Source organism: Anguilla rostrata, chromosome 4, assembly GCF_018555375.3.
Source record: "Anguilla rostrata isolate EN2019 chromosome 4, ASM1855537v3, whole genome shotgun sequence".
Classification (NCBI taxonomy): domain Eukaryota; kingdom Metazoa; phylum Chordata; class Actinopteri; order Anguilliformes; family Anguillidae; genus Anguilla; species Anguilla rostrata.
The window spans coordinates 52,167,137-52,186,996 of record NC_057936.1 but is presented as its reverse complement, the minus strand read 5'-3'; the positions used below and the strand labels follow the sequence as shown (position 1 = coordinate 52,186,996).

The 19,860-nt window shown below is 41.8% G+C and overlaps 1 protein-coding gene across 2 annotated transcripts in view; it reads right to left on the bottom strand.

Moving 5' to 3' along the window:
* The window catches only part of sema5a (sema domain, seven thrombospondin repeats (type 1 and type 1-like), transmembrane domain (TM) and short cytoplasmic domain, (semaphorin) 5A), a 100,766-nt gene that overhangs the window by 16,359 nt on the left and 64,547 nt on the right, over window positions 1-19,860 (bottom strand). For both annotated transcript variants that reach the window (XM_064333145.1, XM_064333144.1), the window contains exons 11-16: window positions 17,685-17,892; window positions 16,198-16,315; window positions 12,518-12,699; window positions 11,921-12,064; window positions 6,988-7,135; window positions 574-799 (exon numbers count right to left, since the gene is read on the bottom strand). In XM_064333145.1, coding sequence (XP_064189215.1) covers window positions 574-799; window positions 6,988-7,135; window positions 11,921-12,064; window positions 12,518-12,699; window positions 16,198-16,315; window positions 17,685-17,892 — 1,026 coding nt within the window. The remainder of the gene's footprint in view (window positions 1-573; window positions 800-6,987; window positions 7,136-11,920; window positions 12,065-12,517; window positions 12,700-16,197; window positions 16,316-17,684; window positions 17,893-19,860) is intronic.

The window sequence follows — 19,860 nt, the reverse complement described above, 5'->3', positions numbered from 1 at the left end:
CTACGTGTGGGGATCATAAGAAGCCGACCTGAAATTAAACAAAGTACTCCAGACTAAAGAAATGCTACAGCCCTACATGTTAACTCAAGTTTAAAACACCAAAAGAAAGACAGATCCAGCCACTGAAGCACGTAGGCAAAAAACAGAGCCGGGGGACTGGGGTTGTGTTTCCTGCAGCCCTGGGGACGACAGACACCTACTGTCAAATAATTATCACCTATTGTAACAAACCTAATCGTTTCTGCACTTTCAAGAAGGTGCCTGATCATTAAAAACTGCTTCTTTGAAGGAGAGCACACTGAGGAAGCAGAGCTGGGTTGTTGCTGTACTGTTTGTTATTTTGTTTGCATCCTGTTGCTGGATTCAAACAGGGTGGAGAGATATGGACTTGACTGCACCAGTGATACTTATCAAAGGTTGTTTGTGCATTTTCAATGACACGTTTGTGGAAGGTCATTTAAACTGGTACCTGAGGTGGAGAGCAGCTGGTGAACTGAGAGAAGGAGAAACAGAGAGAGAGCGAGCAAGAGAGAGAGAGAGAGAGGGAGGAAGAGAGAAAGAGAGCATGCTCACCATCAGTGGAGCAGCCGGTGGATCCATCACTTGAACAGTAGCGCATCTCGATCCTTTGCCGGCCCACCTCCAGCAGGCCAGGGTCAGGCACTCGGGCCTTGCAGGTGTATCTGAAGCGCTGTTCATAATGGCCGCCATTGTCCGAGATGTTGACCGGAGTCCAGGGAGTCCAGGGCGTGGTTTTCTTCAGGTCGGGGCAGGGGAGGGAGTTACAGGATTGGTACTCCTTAAAGACAAGGAAACACAAAGCCTGTGATTACCCAGTAATTACCGATTAAATGAGACATGTTCAAATTCAGAATGACCCCGGTGCTCTCCATCAAGCTCCGCCACAGCCTCCGGTTTCGCGTACCGTTTTGCTGGCTCAAGTGAAATATTTCCATTACGGCCTTTGCTGAACGTGGCAAGTAGCAGACAGGCAGAAAAGGTCATTGATCAAGTTTAATTTATAAAAGAGTGTAGAGGGGGCAGAGCGGGAATAGTGCTGAAGAATAATGAGGAAAGCGGTGTTGCTATGCACCACCTGAAAATTACATTTCGATCTCATGCCCAGCAGAAATTTCTGACGACCAGCAAACAAGCTCATCGCCGTGGTGAAAATGAAAAGCAGCCCTGAAGCATCAGGTCTTCGCTCTGTCTGTCACGCTGGCTAGCAAGTATGCCATCTTCATAACAGAGACCACCGTTGTGCTGTTTTTATGGTTTTCACTTCTGTCCCTTTTAATAGTTTTTCTCAATCAGCCTTCCTCCATCTCTGCTAACACTCACCTCTGATCTTCCCTCCCTCTCTAGTTTTTGTCACTCAATTGCCCCCCTCTCTCTATATATATATACATTTTATTTATTTATTTTTTTAAAGACTTTTTTATTTATTTTTCTGGACAGAGTCAGGGATTCTTCGTACATTGTTTCACAGTCTGTGATTATATACTGAGTCATAAAATATTACAACCTGCCTGAGGGACAATGCCTTTATTATTATTTTTCTCTGACAATTTAATAGATACAAACTCAATGGAAGGGAACGAGTGGAAGGTAAATTATACGTTCATTAGGTTGAGAAGGTGATACTGCTGTATCCTCCTATACATGTATTTATGCAGAGCAGACCTTGAGTGACTGCCAGACCTTGACAAAATAAGATAAAAAGTCCTCTTTGTTCATCCGTCAAGTTGTCACAGCGTGCAGATTTGAACACTCAGCCTATGCTCCCTAAAGCTACAGTAACCTGAGCAAAAGCCCAAGGTTAAAGACACCGGGAGATTTTTCTTCCAAATGACGCAACATTTATTCGGAAGACAAATGAGCCCTGTCACAAGTTGCTTGCTTTCACACCACATAACTTTGTAATCATCTCTTTTCATTAATATTTAACAACTTCAAATATCAGGGCAGTCCCACAAAATGTTTTCTCGCACCTAGGCCTCTCGTGGAACGGAACTGTGCGGAACCAACTTCCTGTGACAAACAGCAGTTTTTTTTGGTTTTGCAATTTCCAGAGGAAAGGGATGAAACCGCTCCCTTCTGCATCGTTGCTTTCTTACTCGTGTGTCATCTAAGGATAGATGGAACATATTTTGTCACAAACTCAGCAGGACACAAAGGGAGCTTCAGCCCAGGGCTTTGGAGGTAATTAGGGGCTTACTCCACATAAGGTTGCCACGGACCTATGTGATTACATTTTTTATCAAATATTTGTGTTTTTCTTGTCTTAGGTCAGGTGTATATCCCTTAGATGGCAAGATGACACTGAACACTATGCTAGCTGCCCTGCCTAGGATGTTCCGCTGGCGCTAATAACTTTGCTATTCATTTACTGAACAAATTGTGTAAACAATTTTTTTTTGTGTAAACAGTTGCTTCTTGTTGAGATTATACTTTGTTGAATGGGTATGCTAATGTACAGTAAACAAAACATCATGGGAACTGAGATCAAGTCATATTATAAATAACTAGGGATGGGGTCAGATGTGCATTGAGAAATGTTTCAGTATTGGTATTGTGGAGAAAGTAATTTTGCCACCACATCTAACAAAGGTAATATAACACAATAGTACTTGTGGGCGTCCTTTCAGAATCTCCTCTGGGTGAAATGCCTCAGAATGCAGAATGAGTACATGGTCGACTGAACAAGCGTCATCTAGCTTGGCATGACTTCCTCATTTAGTTCCCCTGCCTGTTTGAGGTTATTAATTATCCAGTCAGTCAAAACAATGAGAACTGCAGAAACACCTCTGTGAATATGCATCGAAATGATCTGTTTGACGCTTACATGTACCACAGGTACAAGGAATACTGGGAAGTCACCAATCCAGTGAGATCAGCAATGTCATCTTATAGGTATTCATACGCTATACTGACAAATCTAGTTCTTTAAAGGTGTTTCCTGTCAAATAAGTTACACGTCAGCAACAAAAACCCAAGCCACTTCTAAGTATTGTTATGCAGGAAATATTTTCATTTTCTCCTGTGGCTTTTGTGCTCCACAAGCTGATAAAAGTTATTAAGGCTAAAAAAAAACAAGGATCATCGGCATTTTTACACCCCACTACACCAAGCTGTTACGGCTCCATTTCTGAGAAATTAGCAAAAAGTCGTACCTCTGCAGAAGTCGCTGAGTTGTGACGAGTGCCATGTGGAACATAAAATTGGATTAAATTAAGCGCTCATTCCGGCGACAGCACCCACTGCTGGGGCTATTCGTTCACATTATCAATGCCAAATGGGACGTCTGTCTGCCGTTCTGATTGGCCGTTCACCTTTTAAAGTAGTACTGTGCTGAACCTTGGGCTAGCAGCAAGGACTGCGGTTCAGCCGGGACACGGTGAATTCGATACGGCGTGTGGTGCACTGGGAGCCTTCAGACCTTGCCGGAACATCAAAGCCCCCCGCATATGTCTGCCAGCTGCGTGGCCGCGCCTCGCCACGAACTGGGCCGCTGAAAGAGGCCCTGCGGTGTTTCCCCATAACTCGCTTATACATTTTCGCATTCCTCGTCCTCGCTTGCTTATTTTTCTGCCGGTTGTTTGAAACTGAGTTTTTTTTGGGGGGGGGGGCGGGGCGGGATTACTGTAGCTTGTGGGGGCGCCTTCCTGTCCTTGTTTTATAAATCTCCGCGAGGCGGATCTCAGGGGGGCTGGCCCTGCACAGCGGCCGATTGTTCGTCTGCGGGCTCCCCTTGTCCGGCCGCTGATGAGGAATTGGCTGCTGGGTCCCTGGGGCTTTTTAACATCATTACGTTGCCGGCAAGATTTATTTCATTGGGAACAGAGGGACTGAGTCAACAGATCCCTGCGTACGGGAGAGCTACAGGAGGCGCTTAGTATACATTCCAACAACTGTACACATCTCGGTGGCATCGCACTTCATCGCATTGAATGTTTACAAACGGGAGCATTAAGAGAAATCAATTACCGAGGGGGTTTTGCTTAATTTTTCCTTTTTTAGTATTGGAGAGTAGCTCTCATGGGACTGTCACATAAACGCTATGAACAGCAGAAGAACGAACAAAATCAACACTCGATTAACTGGAGCCTTCTAGTTAGTAGACATGCCCTCCAAATATGCACACAAATCCCCCTGCAATATTTCACCCTAGGCATAGGGGTGGCCAAATTCTATACAGAGGTCCTAACGATCAAGGATCAAGTGACAGTATCATAATGTACTTCATTAGCTTCCATTGAGAATTTTAAACTACTATCTACCATCCTATTAGATTAATTTATTCATATTATATTATAATTAATTGGAGGTAAATTATAACATTTGCAATGCTTTAAAATATTTTAAACCAGTTGCAGTTTATGACAGCTATTTATTTCATAACCTCACAATACCATGAGTGCAACACTACACTTGAACAGTTCTGCATGAGAGGTTTTTAAAATCATTGGAGAGCATAAAACACACAACACAAGTCTGGCCACATGGGACACTGAAAGGTGACTTTTATAGCATATATTCAAAAAGTGCTGCCAAAACCAAACTGATGAGGATGCAAAACTGTGATGGAAACTCTCTGTCGTCAGGGGAAGGGCAAAGAGAGTGCTTCGAACACAGCAAAATCAGATTACAAACAGGCAGAAGGTCAATGAAAAATGTAGCAATAACACCTTCGCGTCAGCCTAATGCTAACATGGAAATATAATGCATGTGTCTGCGTACGATAGGCAAGGCTTATTCTACCAGGCTGATAAAAACACAATAATAGTGTTAATTCTAATACAACATTCATTGATGCAATTTTCACAACCCCAGTCCTATGTAGATGGAAATGTATTGTAGTACAGTTTGGTGAGTTAATTCACTCATGCATGAAGTTGACCATTCTCCACCAGTGTCACATATTCAAATATTGAGCAGTTTTCATTCTATTTCAGTAGTAAATAACTGTAATAACATAACTGCAATCAGGTCATTATGAGCCAGCATTTTTACAAAGCTGTTAAGCTTACTGTCAACATACACAAAGATTACAGGAAGCAAATAAGTTATTATGTTTATATTGCAGCAATATAATTTGCAATAAACATTTATGCATTTGGAATAATGTATTGTAATGTATTAATGGGAAAACAAGTACCCCAAAACATTCATGAATTCAATAATCTCCGATTTGGAGAAATCTCTGATATGAATAAACATCTCCTAAACTGTATATAAATTGAAGTCATCGTTTCGAAAAATGCTTTGGCTCAATGATACTATTCAGATTATACCACGTCCCTGGCAATTCGTCTCCGCAGCTACAGACAGATGTTAACAGTCTGTGGCCAATATACATCAGACAAACACCCTGAGGAAACCTCAGATGGTAACAGTAAGATCATCTGCAACCAAAACAAGCCATGTCTGAGATGCAGGCAGTGACCTTCAGACATGCTGAGGCTCCCGATGTAGTTTCTGAAGGGAAGGTAGTATAGATGTGCACCACCATCAGCAGGAAGGCAAAACTCACTACTTCTAATTTAATCTCTTCTAATTAACGTGCATCTTCCAAAGTACGAAACTAATATGAACAGATGGTGCAGTATTCTTAAACGAATTTCAAAAAACTTTCAGATGTAAAATCTTTTTTGAAAGATACATTTCATTTGACGGAAGGAAGATGTTGCCAAGAAAGCCTTTAGATATATTTCATTTTCCAGTGATTTTTGTCTGTTTTGCCATTATTCACATAGATGTTTGTCTTGATGGGGACATCAATATTCCAAAGGAGCAGTTGATCAGACAGAGCCTTTGACAGTTTTCCAAGAAAAATGACTGGAATGGAATTACACCCAGATTTGTCTGACAACCCCATTTTAAATCCATGCTGTCTTGGTAAAGAGGAGATGATGTGTGCCCAAGAATCTCAGTTATAGAAGAGCTGCGAGAAAGATGTGAAAGGCATTGACCTCACCCCACCCACCCACTGCCTCTCTCTGTTTAATTTGTTGCTTCCATGACTCTGATCTCCTCTGTGTGCACACGAGGCTGTTAAAATAGAGATTCTCTGCAGTAGCAGGGAAATGGCTTGGGCAAAGATGCTTAGATGCACAGTGGATACTGACACACGCCGCTTTTTCCGAATATCACATGCCATTCCAAGGCTGTCCTAGGTATCTGTGAAATATTCCGGTGTGTGAAACACCGACTGCCCCGCAACACACCGGAAAGAGAGGCACGGCTCCTCGGCTGTTCCCGCTCTCCTTTACCCGTCCCCATGCAGTGTTCTGTCACGGCCTGTCACTGCCATTGACTGAGGCCTGCCACGTGCTCCTATATTCTTTGTGATCAGAAAAGTGCCACTGAAGCAGACATTTACCAAAAGTGCTCGCTTCCATTGTTTTCAAGTTTTCATTTTGATGTGTTCCCCTCTGTGTGCACCCCCCCCCCCTTCCCCAACCTATGCACCCTCCTCCCCACCCAGGTCTTTCGCATCTGCTCCCATTTCGGAATGGTAAAGGATACCGTGGTCATGTGACTCATTTTTAATTTTGGAATGCTAATGACAGAGAGAGTGGAAATAGCATTAAAATAACAAGCAGCACCACCTCCCTTGTAATCCAAGCTGAGGTCCGCATGGCTGAAGTGTTTTCCCTGTCTTTTCCTCATTCCACAGAGGGACCACTGTTATTTTTTCACAGCTAGTATTTTCAGAAACCAAAAGAAAAATACGAGTGCACAATATTTTTTCAATTTTTTTTTCCAGGGCGCTTTTATGATCCGGGACTATGAATAGCTACAGCTATTGACTGCAACTTTTCATAGTCCAGGAAATGTCTAATTAATATAGTGGGCGATAGAAATACTGCAGAGTCGGACTTGATCTCTGGAGTAAAGTTCAGGGTGCTATTTTGGCCCGGCACCACCGCGTCCAGCCGCAGGGGTTGGCCATCACCCGTGTCACAGTTCGAGGAGAGGACCTACCAGGCTGCAGCCGGGGCACTCGTTCCCGTTCTCGCAAGTCCGGCGGCGGGTCTGGAGGCCGCCCCCACAGGGCACTGTGCAGCGTTCCCATGGAGACCAGCTTGACCAGTACACGTGCGGCGGACAGGGAAGGTGCTCATTGCAGTATCTGTGAGGAGAAGGAAATGCACGGTTTTCACGGAAGGTCTTGCATACTCTCACATGAGTGTGTGTGTGTGTGTGTGTGTGACCCCATTCCTCACATAAAGCACATTCCAATCTTCATTCCCCTAGTACATGTCAAATACTACATGGGATAACTAAGTACAGCTTAACCATGTAATTCTAAATTCTAACATTTCTTAGAATGTCAGCGTTTCCATCAGGGAAATAAATCAGCTGTTGAGATCTATACTTTACTCTGAACAGGCCGCCGGAAAGCATCTCTACGTAAAAACATGACTTAGGCCAAATGGCCCCAATTAAGGTGTCTTAATAAAACAGCGGTGGTCATTATTTTCCTGAATACCTGTTACAATCTGGGGCCCTGGTGATACTCTAATGGAGCACAGCCCTTTAATGAGAACGTGTTAAACCGAGCTCTCTGTTTAACAGAAGGCTACTGACAAACCTTTCTGAGCATGTGCCATAATGCCACTCTCTGCTCGGTCTACTGTACCTGCATCAGCAGCCACATGACGGTGTTCAGTACAGCGTGACAGAGGGGGCTGTGCGGGGGAGGCTGACACAGAGTTCTCCGCACTTGTGCCATTTCACTTTACAGTAAATCAGCGGTCGCCTAGAAACAGACCGCAATCCCCTAACTCTAATTAAAAATGGAGCGTAATGAAGCTGTAAAGAGTTCATCATAATTGACCCATGAGTTTTGGTTCTACGAAACAGAATAGCTTGAAAAGATTACAGTTACTGATACAGCAAAGCAAGACTAACAAGAGAACAGATTAAAACCAGCGACTAGAGCCTCTTAAATCAATGAGCTGGCGCTTAAATAAATAGAACATCTGATAGTGGTAAAAAGTTGTTTCTTATTTCATCCATAGCATATTACTCCTATTAGAATTCTATGCTTGCACGTGTGCAGCAGCATCGTCATTAGCCATGTTCTTTCTATTATTCCTTTTCATTTTCATTTCAAGGGCTGCAAAGCATTAGTTCATGAGGCAGATATGCTAAAGAGAACCTTGGCTGGGATCCAATCAACATTTGTCCTTTAGTCCAATCAATGTTTGTCCTTTTGTCCAATCAATATCAGCTCACCACGAAATGCATTGTTTCTTCATGGATGCAGTTTGTTTAGCCTTTTCTTTAAAAAAGCGACACTAAGTTGGTATTAAGAACAACTGTTGATTAAATCCAAGCCTTTGTTTACTCATGAATGACGTGTATAAGTTTAATTTCAGAATCACTGCTCATTTGGCATTAACAAAAACCGTAAAATGGTACTTAAATGGAAAGTTTAATATATTATCAGAGCTTCAGATGGCCACAACAGGAACAACATAAGCCTATAAAACAAATTACTTCCTTTAAATGAGTGCAATTTACATCAAAAAGCTTTTTGATCCTAACTCACGCTAAAAAATAAGGACTGTTACAGGGACCATCTAATCATCTAAGCACAGACAGCTGTAAACCTTGTTTATGTATACACATGTATGATAACCCATAAAACCAACCAATTGGCCTTTAATGATATTTATGAGCAGGAATATCAAAATGAAATGACGTCTGCTGTCTCCATATATGTTCATACACTCCCAGGGACTAATAAATGGCACCGGAGACAGATTTAATATCTTAATAGTAATTTAATTTCAAAAGAAACTGACGCATTCGGTTAATTTGTGAGAACTTGTCCAAATGTTTAACGTCAAGACTCTTTTTCCGAGCAAAAGAAAAAAGTATTTTACACTCAGTATTTAAGGACAAAAGGCTTTTCTCTTAATGACTGTCACAAAATAAAGACTCCCTATAAAGTCAATTTACTCGCTCACATTTTATTGCATTCCTCTTCAACGACTCCACATTAAATTTTGAGCGCTGTTGAAAGCTGTGAGGTGGGAGAAGTAAATAACCCACATCCCTGTAGAGGTGTCATCCATCAGTTCCATCATGGGTGCCATACAGTGCACAATAAGATCCTGCTAAAATCTTACCCTCTGCTCATTAAAATATGCAAATGATTTCATTCATTGAAATTCCAACTGCCAGCGCAAATACTAGAAAAAACTGTGGCATATGTCAAATGCTATAATCAAAAATAAAAAGCTTGAGAGTGGAAAAAAAGAATGCATACTTTTATGCCCTACAATGAACCAAAAAATGAAAACATGAACCTCTCTCTTGCAAGCTTCAGCCAAATGTAGTCCCTCACAGTATTTCAACCGTTATGACAACATTAGCTTTTCCTTAAAATCGCTCCCGGCACTGAAAGCTATTGGAAACAAATGTGTAGAGTGCGTTTGGCTCTGTGGTTGGGTGAGAGCTGCTTGCATGCTGTGGACTCTGAGAGACCCTGACTGGGACTGGGGGCTTCAGCCCCAAGGGTATCACAAAATCTGGTCTCCCTAACAAAGAACGTGCCTTTGTCTGGCCGCCAGTGGAGCCGCATGCTAAGGCTTCCGCTACGGCTGCAACCGCTGCCATCTGGTACTGGAGCAGCAGGAAAAGGGGTCTCTGTTTTTTGGGGACAGAACTGCGTAAGCGTGCAACTCCTGTGCACGCGAGCTGAATGGCGTCCAAAAAATTTTTTTTCTGTGTGTGTGTGCGATGCGAAGCCAGAGTCTAGTTTTGACAATAAGTACTTTTGAAACCAACCAGCCTGTTTCCTTTTGCAGCAAAGACAGGGGAAGAAAATGCATAAAAAAGAAAAGGGAATGTACTTTTGACCGACTACTCCTAAGGGAAATTGACTAAGCATCTTTCCTCCATGAATGCAGCTGTCCTTAGATGTGATGAATCCTGACACCCCTGCAAACTCCAGGTATGCTTTCACAGTTATTATCCACCACTGGGAAACTCAAGGTATCTTATTAACGGACACAGCAGTGTGAAAACTACACATTTGCTGGCAAAGTGCCAATGCGAGCTTCCACCTGACTGGCTTCAGTGCTTTTTGTGGTTATTCCTGGCTCATACTTAAGACACATTGGGCCATTGGGTTCTGGGGATTCGACAATGGCTCAACTTCTTTGACAGAAAACTCTGTCTTTTATAATGAGGAAATAAATCTGTTATAAATGGTAAAATGGAAATCCTGTTCCATCAAAGCTCTGTGCATTTGTGTCTATGGAAACCCTTGTGATGGGATGAACATATAAAAAATGAGAAAGCCTATGTCCACCCTGCTCTCTCCTAAGGAAACTGCTGGTATTCTATGGAACTTCAGCAGGGTGGCAAATTCATCTGGAACAGTGCAGTGGTAGAAATAGAAACACTAGAATGATTGTCCACATTTAAAAATGAACACTTCAAGGTCATATTCAAGGTCAGAATCAAGTCATAAGAGTCTGACCAAATTAAAATGTGATAGCATGTCGACAAGGGACATTGCTGTGCCTCAATGTGGTAGTTAGCTATGACCTTTAATTTTAGACTACCTCCATATGAAATCTGTATGATTTACTTTATAATATGCTTGATTGTTACAGTAAATGTCCCCAAAAAATGTTAATGTTAAACTTTACATCTGAGAATGCGGCCTTCTAATTACACCACATTATTACTTTTCAGATGAAAGGGTGTATTTATATTGGACCAGATTGTAACAAACTACATTGGAAAAGTCAAGCTCATTCATAATTATAAACAATACAATGTCTACAAGCCATACTCTTTAAAACATCATGAAATACAAACATACAGGTCTATTCCAGCACAATCAAAAACAAGACAATGGTAATCTGGCAGAGACTTAAATGCTAAACAAAATGTCAACATTAAATGCAGGACTGTTTCATGCATTATTTTGAATGTCAGACCTCTGTACTTTGAGAATCAATGACTACTCAATGTGTAAAAATGCTGAACAGGGATGAAGTCCATATATACCTGCAAAGAATCACTCATGACCATAGCGTATGCACGCTTTTTATGAATAAATGAAACATTGAATTTATATCACGCTTTTACAAGATGCTCAAAGGGCTTTACGTTGATACGGCCTCTCATACCACCAATGTGTATCACTCACCTGGGTGATGTACAGCAGCCATTTTGCACCAGAACGCTCACCGCACATTCGCAAAGGCGGAGATCAATTTTTAGCAAATTAAATCATAGGATGATTAGGAGGCAGGTTAATAGAGCCAGATTGGGAATTTAGCCAGGACACCAGGACACCAGGACACCAGGACACCAGGGAACCCCCTACTCTGTGTCATGGGGTCTTTATTGATCACAGTGAGTCAGAACCTCGATTTAACGTCTTATCTGAAAGATGGCATCTGCTACAGCACAGTGTCCCCTTCACTGCACTGGGGCATTGGGGTTTTATTTGACCAGAGGGAAGACTGCCCCCAGCTGGCCCACCAACACCACTTCCAGCAGCAGCTTAGTTTCCCCAGGTGGTCTTCCATCCAAGGACAAACCAAGCCCACACTTGCTTAGCTTCAGCCATTCAGCAGGATCAGTATGCCTGCTGGCTTCATAATCTCAATTTTCACAAATAGAAGTCTGTGGGTTACTAAGACACTGCAAAAATTATTTTGAGCTCCTTATTTCAGAAATAACAATGCCTCCACACATCATAAAAACTGTGTTGTATATACAGCTCACACAAATGAGACATCCTGGCATCACCACCATTTCCTTTAACTGGGTGCCAGTGATTCTAACTGAAATAACGCATGAAATGGCACTGCCTTTATGAGTGTGTTCAATAGCAGGCCCTTGAATGTGGCATGACCACACTCGGGCAGTGACTGGAGCGTACCTCTCCTCGCGGTTCTGGCCCACGCACACTCTGCCCCCGTGGCGGGGGGTGGGGTTGCTGCAGGAGCGCTGTCGGACCTGGAACCCGATGCCGCAGCTGGTGCTGCAGGGCGACCAGGATGTCCAGGGTGTCCAGGCGCCATTTCTGAAGACAACAACATGCTCTCATAAACCCATAATCACACAGGGCATCAAGCTCCCACAGCCGCTAATTGACTTCTTAGAATTACAGGGAACTTTGTGACATTTCTGTATTATTTAAAAATGCTGCATTAAAATTGCACTGCTAATATAAGATTGCGAATTCATTTTTAATTCATGATTTTCCATGAATTTGTAATTAACACATTTATTATGAATTAATAATGAACTAATGTATAACAGTATAACTTGAAATGACATTTTCATTTTACATTTTAAATGAAATATGTTTACAAATGTTTATGCAATAAAACAAATGTAATAGTAAACATATGAGGCTTCCAATAGCTTGATAGCTCAAAACTACAGTATAGTACACAATAAACAAACAGAACATTTATATAATTCCAAGCTCTTGAACACTCATAGGCATGAATTCAGTACTACTGCAGGGTACCTGGAGCAGTTGGTAACTTCCACGCTGGGGCCCTGGCACGGCTGCCCACCGCACTGGGGGTTGGGGCTGTCGCAAGCCCGGGTCCTGCACAGGCAGGAGCCCACGCTGCCCGCGTCGCTGTGACCGCACGGCTTCCAGCCCGACCACGCCCCGAACCTCCCGTTCACCGTCACGTTCCTCGTCTGTCCAAAAAAGGGGAAAACAATGTAGTCAATGGCAGGGCTTGGCAACAATGTTACCAATTTAAGTACGTCTGGTATGTTTAAGTAGGTTTGATTATGTATAGTCTACAAAAGTATAGAGCACAATCCTTAAAGTGAAGGATCATTTATTAAAAATCATCCCATTTTTTAAGGTATTACATGAAATGTTAAATGTGTAATAATTCCTTTTTGCAAAAAAATCTCCATTTCAACCAGACAGGGAAATTTAAACTTTTGGCACTGAATCAAACTTCACCTGTGTAACACACGCCTCATTGATCACAGTGGGTCTCAAACAGGCGGCCCACATAATCAAGCTTACAGTAAAATACTCTCTTTCCAGCCTTAGATATTTTATCTTTTTGAAATATTTCAGTAATGCAGACAAAATTCTCTTTTAATGTAATTCATTACGCATGCAGTATAATGGGACTAGTGACACCCTGAGGAGAATTCCACGCTATTGCAGTGCCCCAAACATAGCATAAAAATAGGAGTTCCAGAACAATGAACTTAGAAGACATTATTCTCTTCCAAAGAAAACCAAGACTCATAGTGGAACAGAATTTAAACTAAACGAATGATGCCATGGGAATAGATATCACAGAGAAGTGGCTTTCCTTCCACAAGGACAGTGTGATCACACTCCTGTACAAGAGAGAATTCATGTTTGCACTGGGGGACCAAACATCCTTTTAATTGCATCGAGCCAAATGCATCAAGGTTGTTATTCAGAAGGATTAAATGCAAAGTGATCCCACATGATATATTTCAGCCCATTCCACAGGTAATTAATTTACCACAATACTATACTGCATGTGCTGTACAATAATGCTCAGCCACATTGTTTGCTTCTTCATCATATTCTTCTTCAGGTGTTATTGGAATGGTGTGCTTTCTTTAAAAATATCCACACAATTCCCATCGCTTTGGTAAAAGCTACACCTGCCACATGGGAAAAACACTTCTGTTTTGTTAACTACATTTGTGTGAAAGCACATTTTCACAGGAGAGTTGCTGGAAAATTCTGAGCGCGGACATTGAAGAGGTCTTAAAGGCGTAATATTGCCTGCTGTCAACACTTTCATCCGACTAAATAAGTGCCACACTTAAAAAAAAGAGTGTATTGTTGGTGTATTGTTCAGGAAAAAAAATACATGACAAATACATTTTTCAATAGGGGAATTTATCCCACCACTTTCATTCATAACCAGTCTGCCATGTGGGCCTGTGCACATCTCTTTAAAATTATAAAAGGTGGCTGAAAAACTCTTTATGCTTACCGAAGTAGATACCATAGCACCTTGTTACTGTATCTATTGTTTAAGTTTCAACAGAACATTTTTCCTCATTTAGAAACACAATGAAATGGTATACATATGCTTATCTTACCCATTTATCATTGGCATAGTTATTTTAAGAAAACTACAGTGTTTCTCAAAGTGATGCTTTTTTTTTGCTGGATTCGTGGAGTAAAAATGTGCATTTCTCATTCTAGTTTTATACATCACAGGTTTCCTCGGCTCATTTCTGGACTGGAGATGCTTTGCAAATGAATGCATTCATAACCATTCATATTTAAAATGACTAATAAAACTGACACAGACTATTTTCTCTGCCAATTCTACAAGTGCCTGACAGTGAAAATACATCATCCAAACAAAACGGTGTCAGACTTCATGCTTAAAACCCTCCACACAGCCAAGAGTGGAAGCCAATAGACAGATCCATTCCAAATGGCTTTATGTCAGGGTGTCCAATCAGGTCTGTTAGCGCTGGGCTATAACAAAAATCCTGCACCAATCTCGGCCCTTTTTGGATAAGACTGGACACCCCAGCTTGTCTGTGCTACTCTATCGACTCAAACCTAAATATATTTACATAGCAGTAGCGGCTGGGGATGTATTGAACATTTGCATAGAAGCATATAAATACATCCTTTTCTTGCTTGCACCTTACAGATGCATAGTATTGTACAGTACAATATGCCGGAATGATTATATTTCCTCTATGAAAAAATGTTATGCATGACATGTACTGTAGAATGACCTCCTCTGTTCTTGTGACAGGCAACACAATCTATTTGTTTGAAAATGCAGCAGAACGGAGAACTTGTATAACTTGAAGACATGAGGCACTGGCACATAAGGCACTGGTTCTGTGTGACACATAAATGGACCCTGAAAAGAGGTTCCATGCCAGGATCTTTGTACAAACTGCTCTTTGAGGGAAATTTAAAGTCTACTTCCGGATTGAAAGAGAGGGACATGCGGGGCGAGAGCCTCACACCTCATTAGAAAGTTCAAACAGCCCGAATCACTTCTGAGTACAACAGTGTTCTGACAACACTGTTGGTCAACACGGACATTCTGACTCGCTGCAGTCAAAATTGGTTTCATCCAGTGACTCAGAAACATTTGGTCTGTGAACATGGCCTTTGACAAAAAACCCCCCAAAAAACAGTCACTCAGAGTTTGCACATTCTTTGTTTCAACCTATCTGCAACCTGCTAGAAGGTTGAAGATATCCTCATTTCCTAAAATCCCAATTTCTCTGTAGCACCCTTGGTCCTTACAGCTATACACTTTCCTCTATGCTAGCGGTTTATCATATGATTCTAATAATCACTTTCATGAATAAACCAGTTCAGTGTTCCTTCCCAGTTCAGAGAGTTTCAGGGGTTTAAAAACATGCTGGGTTGAAGTCCCCCAGACCTGCGTTTGTGGCATAATCAAAGACAGGTATTATTATTAGCTGTTGGTCATTAATTGTTTTCCCTCGACTGTAGCTGTCTGAATACATTCAGGCCTGGATTAGTGTTAGTGGTTTTCATGACAAGCTCATTGATCAACAAAATTAACTTGCCAAACTGTGTTTGCAGAGATAAAAAATGAACTCTAGCACCCATTTGTAAACCAACGTTAAGGGCACTAAGGGCACAGGTTGATTGAATGCCTGAACACATACTGAGTGAATGCCCAAACACATTCAGAATGCCAAAGGCAGAGGGATAAAGCAGTTCTAAAGTAGATTTCTGCAGACCTTTCTACAGTGCGGTGTCAATATTATGCCATCTCGTAGTGAGTGGCCATGTCTCTAATAAGGAGAAAAATCATGTAAAACAATATAGAAACACAGCTTTTTTAAACTAAATCCATCCATCAAACCAGGCTATTTTTTTAGTGAGGTCCTTTCAATACCTGTTTTCAAAATGTCGCCCTTCCTGCTACAAAGTCTCCAATATTGCCATTGCTCATGTTGAGTTACTACACCTGTTAAAATCTGGATTTACTAGACTTTTTCATGCACATGACTTTCAGACTGAACATATAGGGGTGATAAAGGTACACACAACATATTCCATAAAATAAAAAAAAAACAGCAATGACAATTCGAAGAGCAGCAGAGGTAGCATGCTGTACAGTACTGAATGCCCAACCAGACCGGGCATTATCTTGGTGCGCGTGGGGAACTCACCGGACATTCTGTGATGCTCTGTTCCCATTGGCTCATGCTGAGGCTCTCCTCAAGTGTGGTGCACTTCTTCAGCACTAGGTCCCAGCCACAGTAGGGGTCCCTAGCTCCCACACAGGCCCTGATAAAACCAACAAGCGCTGAAATTACTGAGGACGACAAGTCACCTTCAGTAATACCACGAAGAGGCCAAAACAGTAGACTAACGCTATTCAACACTAGACATTTAACTTAACTGTCTAATTAAGAACATCCCCCTGTCTTACAAACATCTATCTTGTAGCCATTAATTTCTCCCAAGTAAGCATAATTCTCCTCTACTGTAATGCAAATAAGCCAACTCTGGCACAACTGAAAGACAAAAAATGAAAAGACTCGAGCCGATGGCAGATGATAATGGCACTGCTGTCTTCACAACAGTGGGACATCGAGAAAGAAAGCAATTTTTCTCAGACCCTTCTGGGAAGCCTTTATTGTACCCAGAAGAGAACCATTACACTTGAACTGCTCAGATAAAAGGAGTGACAAATATTACATGACGAGGCTTCACATGGTGCGTAGATGATTTGGGAGAATCTGGAATTTAAAAAAAGTAATCTCACAAGAGAAAAACCATGGGATCTGGTAACTAGCAGGCTGGTGACAATGGCACGGGTGTAACATTTGGGGAGGGTTAAAGGAATACTTTTTTAAAAACAATTTCCACACTGCAAGTACCTTTGTATATGATATCTGTGTGAGTGCTTGACCCAACCCTTCCCCAATCCCCCCCACCCCTCCCCCAGACATCATCTGACTACATGTATTCTGCAGTCAGCTAATAAAACTAAATTCAGCCTGTATTTTACAAGCTCAGCAATTCTCGTTTATATGCAATCAGAGAGCGTTGTCCTTTATCGATGAGCAAAGAGAGAGTGGAGAAAGCTTTTTATTGTTTAGCTCCAGGGGCATACAGTAAATAAACTTTGTTTAAACTGGGATGAGCCCACTTTGCTATGTGGCTGCAACGTAAAGCCATTCCTCACAACTGCCCGCAACAAAATTCCTCCAAGATGCAGATATATAAAACTGATAAACCGTTTAATTGTCTGAAGGTAACCTTGAAAGAGCCCATTCATTCCACTTTGCTTATTGAAATGTGCCATTTGTTTAACCTACAGTCATTTAGTCAGGCATGTCAAAAATCATTGCTCTGCCTTATTTTGGGTTTAGGTACAAAGAATGTGTACACAAACCTTTCCTGCAATGGAAAATCAGCTACCAAACAAATATTTTGAAAATTGGTTCAGCTATGGCAGCTTATTGTAGATAAAGGTATGCAAGCTATGATAAAGGTAGATGAAGATATGAATTCCAGCCATGAAGTTATATCCAGCAGAATATCAAAATTAAACTGGGATGAAAAGAGAAATGACAGGTAAACAATAATAAATCTAAAAAAGCTTTAAAAAAAAGGCAGAAACGCGGGGGGGTGGGGGTTGCGTACTCACTCGCGTGTTTTATGGAAGTTGCAGCGCATGAGCGGGATCTTGATCACCTGGTCCCTGACACCTACGAACAGTACACTGCGACTGTGCTGAATAAGCAGGCTCCTGATTGGCTGCCTCTTCCTGGGGGGGAAGAGCTCGATTTCGTCCAGCAGGCAGCTACCGGCCGACTGGTTCAATGGGGACAGCACTTTCCTGATGGTCCCGTAATCTGTGAAGGAAAGAGGATCTCTGATCGGACGTTGTGATTAAAGTAGGCCCCGATGTCGGGAGGCACAGCTGTCTGGAAGAGTGAGGATCTCCAGACAGATCAGACAGTCCCTCACTTCCCAAAGCAGGCTGAACCACTGATCTGCCACAGACCATTCAATACACAAACCTACCTCTAAAGCTAATCTATTCCAGATAAAAAAAGATTGCTTCCCGATGGACAGGGTATTTATTTACTTGTCACATTCAAAGAGTTCTAGAACTTCTAAAACAAAGAGAATAATGCCTGTCTGACTGCAGTGCCCTTGTGTCTTCGGATACAAAGCCTTGTAAGAGGCTTGGGGAAAAATAACACAGCTTAGACAATGGATTCAATCAACATTTGTCCAAAACTTAGGTTTAGAAACAAATTCAAGTGTTATGTTTTCCAGTACAAACGACTTCAGTGATTTGTAAGCCTGAAAAATGGTGAAAAGAAGAAAGTGCAGCAACACAGGCATTTAATTATAGTCAACATTAAGGACAAATGCTGACTTAACTCAGGACATTCATTACTGAATTCCAACAAAGGCTTTGAAAGTTACACTGGCTAAGAGCAGCAAGCAGCAAAATCAGATCAATGGGAATGAATTTAGCTGCAAAATATTTGAGTTACATTTCTGTCAATACATTATTTAATTATAGTTTAGATACAATTGAAAGTGTCATGTTTATTATTCCCAGTAGCCAGGGTACATTTTAATGCCTGTGTTGGTTGCTAAGAACCTTTAAATGTTAACCACTGCCACTGCATTCAGCTTTAGAGAAATGGACCGGAACAACAGACCTGAGATAAACTGGAGTCCTGTCCGGCAGTACTCTTCTGTGTCTAGCAGTTTAAGACCACAGACGCTGAGGTAAGGCTTGGCCCCGTCAGTGCCTGTGAGGCACTGACAGGTTCAAGGGTACTGACAAAAATTCCATCAAATGCTTTAAATAAGCAGTATAAATCTGAGCACTAATTGCTTCCACTCAGCTTTGTCGGCTAACAAACTTTAATGACCTAGGCAACGCTTAATGGGTCTTTTACTAGGGTCTAGTTAGCACCCTGGAATCTGCCACAAATGTTTGCAATTATAAGGCACATTGATTATATGGCTGGACACACAATGAGAACATTGTTATTTCAGCATGGCTGACAATTTCAGGCCACTGATCCGAAACAGGTGTCTTGGCCCAAAATAATATTGTGACACACAGACGGACCTAGTTGGCATGAGAACAACATGCTGCACGAAGCGTTACCTTTAATTTTCCATACTGCCGCTGTTGTGCCTTGCAGGATAGATGTAATATACTTTCGGCCAGAGATCATCAACTCTGGCCCTCAAATTCAAATACAGGCCTGGTTTTCTTTTCTCCCGGGTAATTAGTGCTACTGATTGGCCAGACTGCTTTCACACCTGACTCCCAGGCAAAGGGAGAGTGGAAAACCAGCAGGTCTCGGCCCTTGAGGACCGTGAGTTGCTGATCCCTGCTTTAGGCCCTCATGGTTTATAACCTCTCCCTGAACTCCATACTGCTTACTATTTTTTTACTATGGGCTTTTTAAACTGTGCAATTAACGGAACTTTAAAAAAAAAATTGAGTTGAGTGTCATGGTTTTTACCATTTTGGAGGATTTAAGAAAAAAAAAGAGCTACCAAGTACCCCATGCATGTGGTCAGCACATGTCCCTTTGTTGAGTTTACGGTCATGTCAGCGATATGAACCTTTGAAGTTTCACTTCCGGCCTGTATATTAATGTCTTTGTTAGGCCTCCTGGGCAATCTTTTCCACATTTAAGAATTGTACATGCACCAGAGAATATCAGGGCACATTTTATCCAATTTTTATCAAAATGCTATTTGTACGAGATCAAGAAACACTCTGCTGATCAGCACAACACGTACTGCTGACCCAAAAAACGGAACCACTGAACATTCGAACC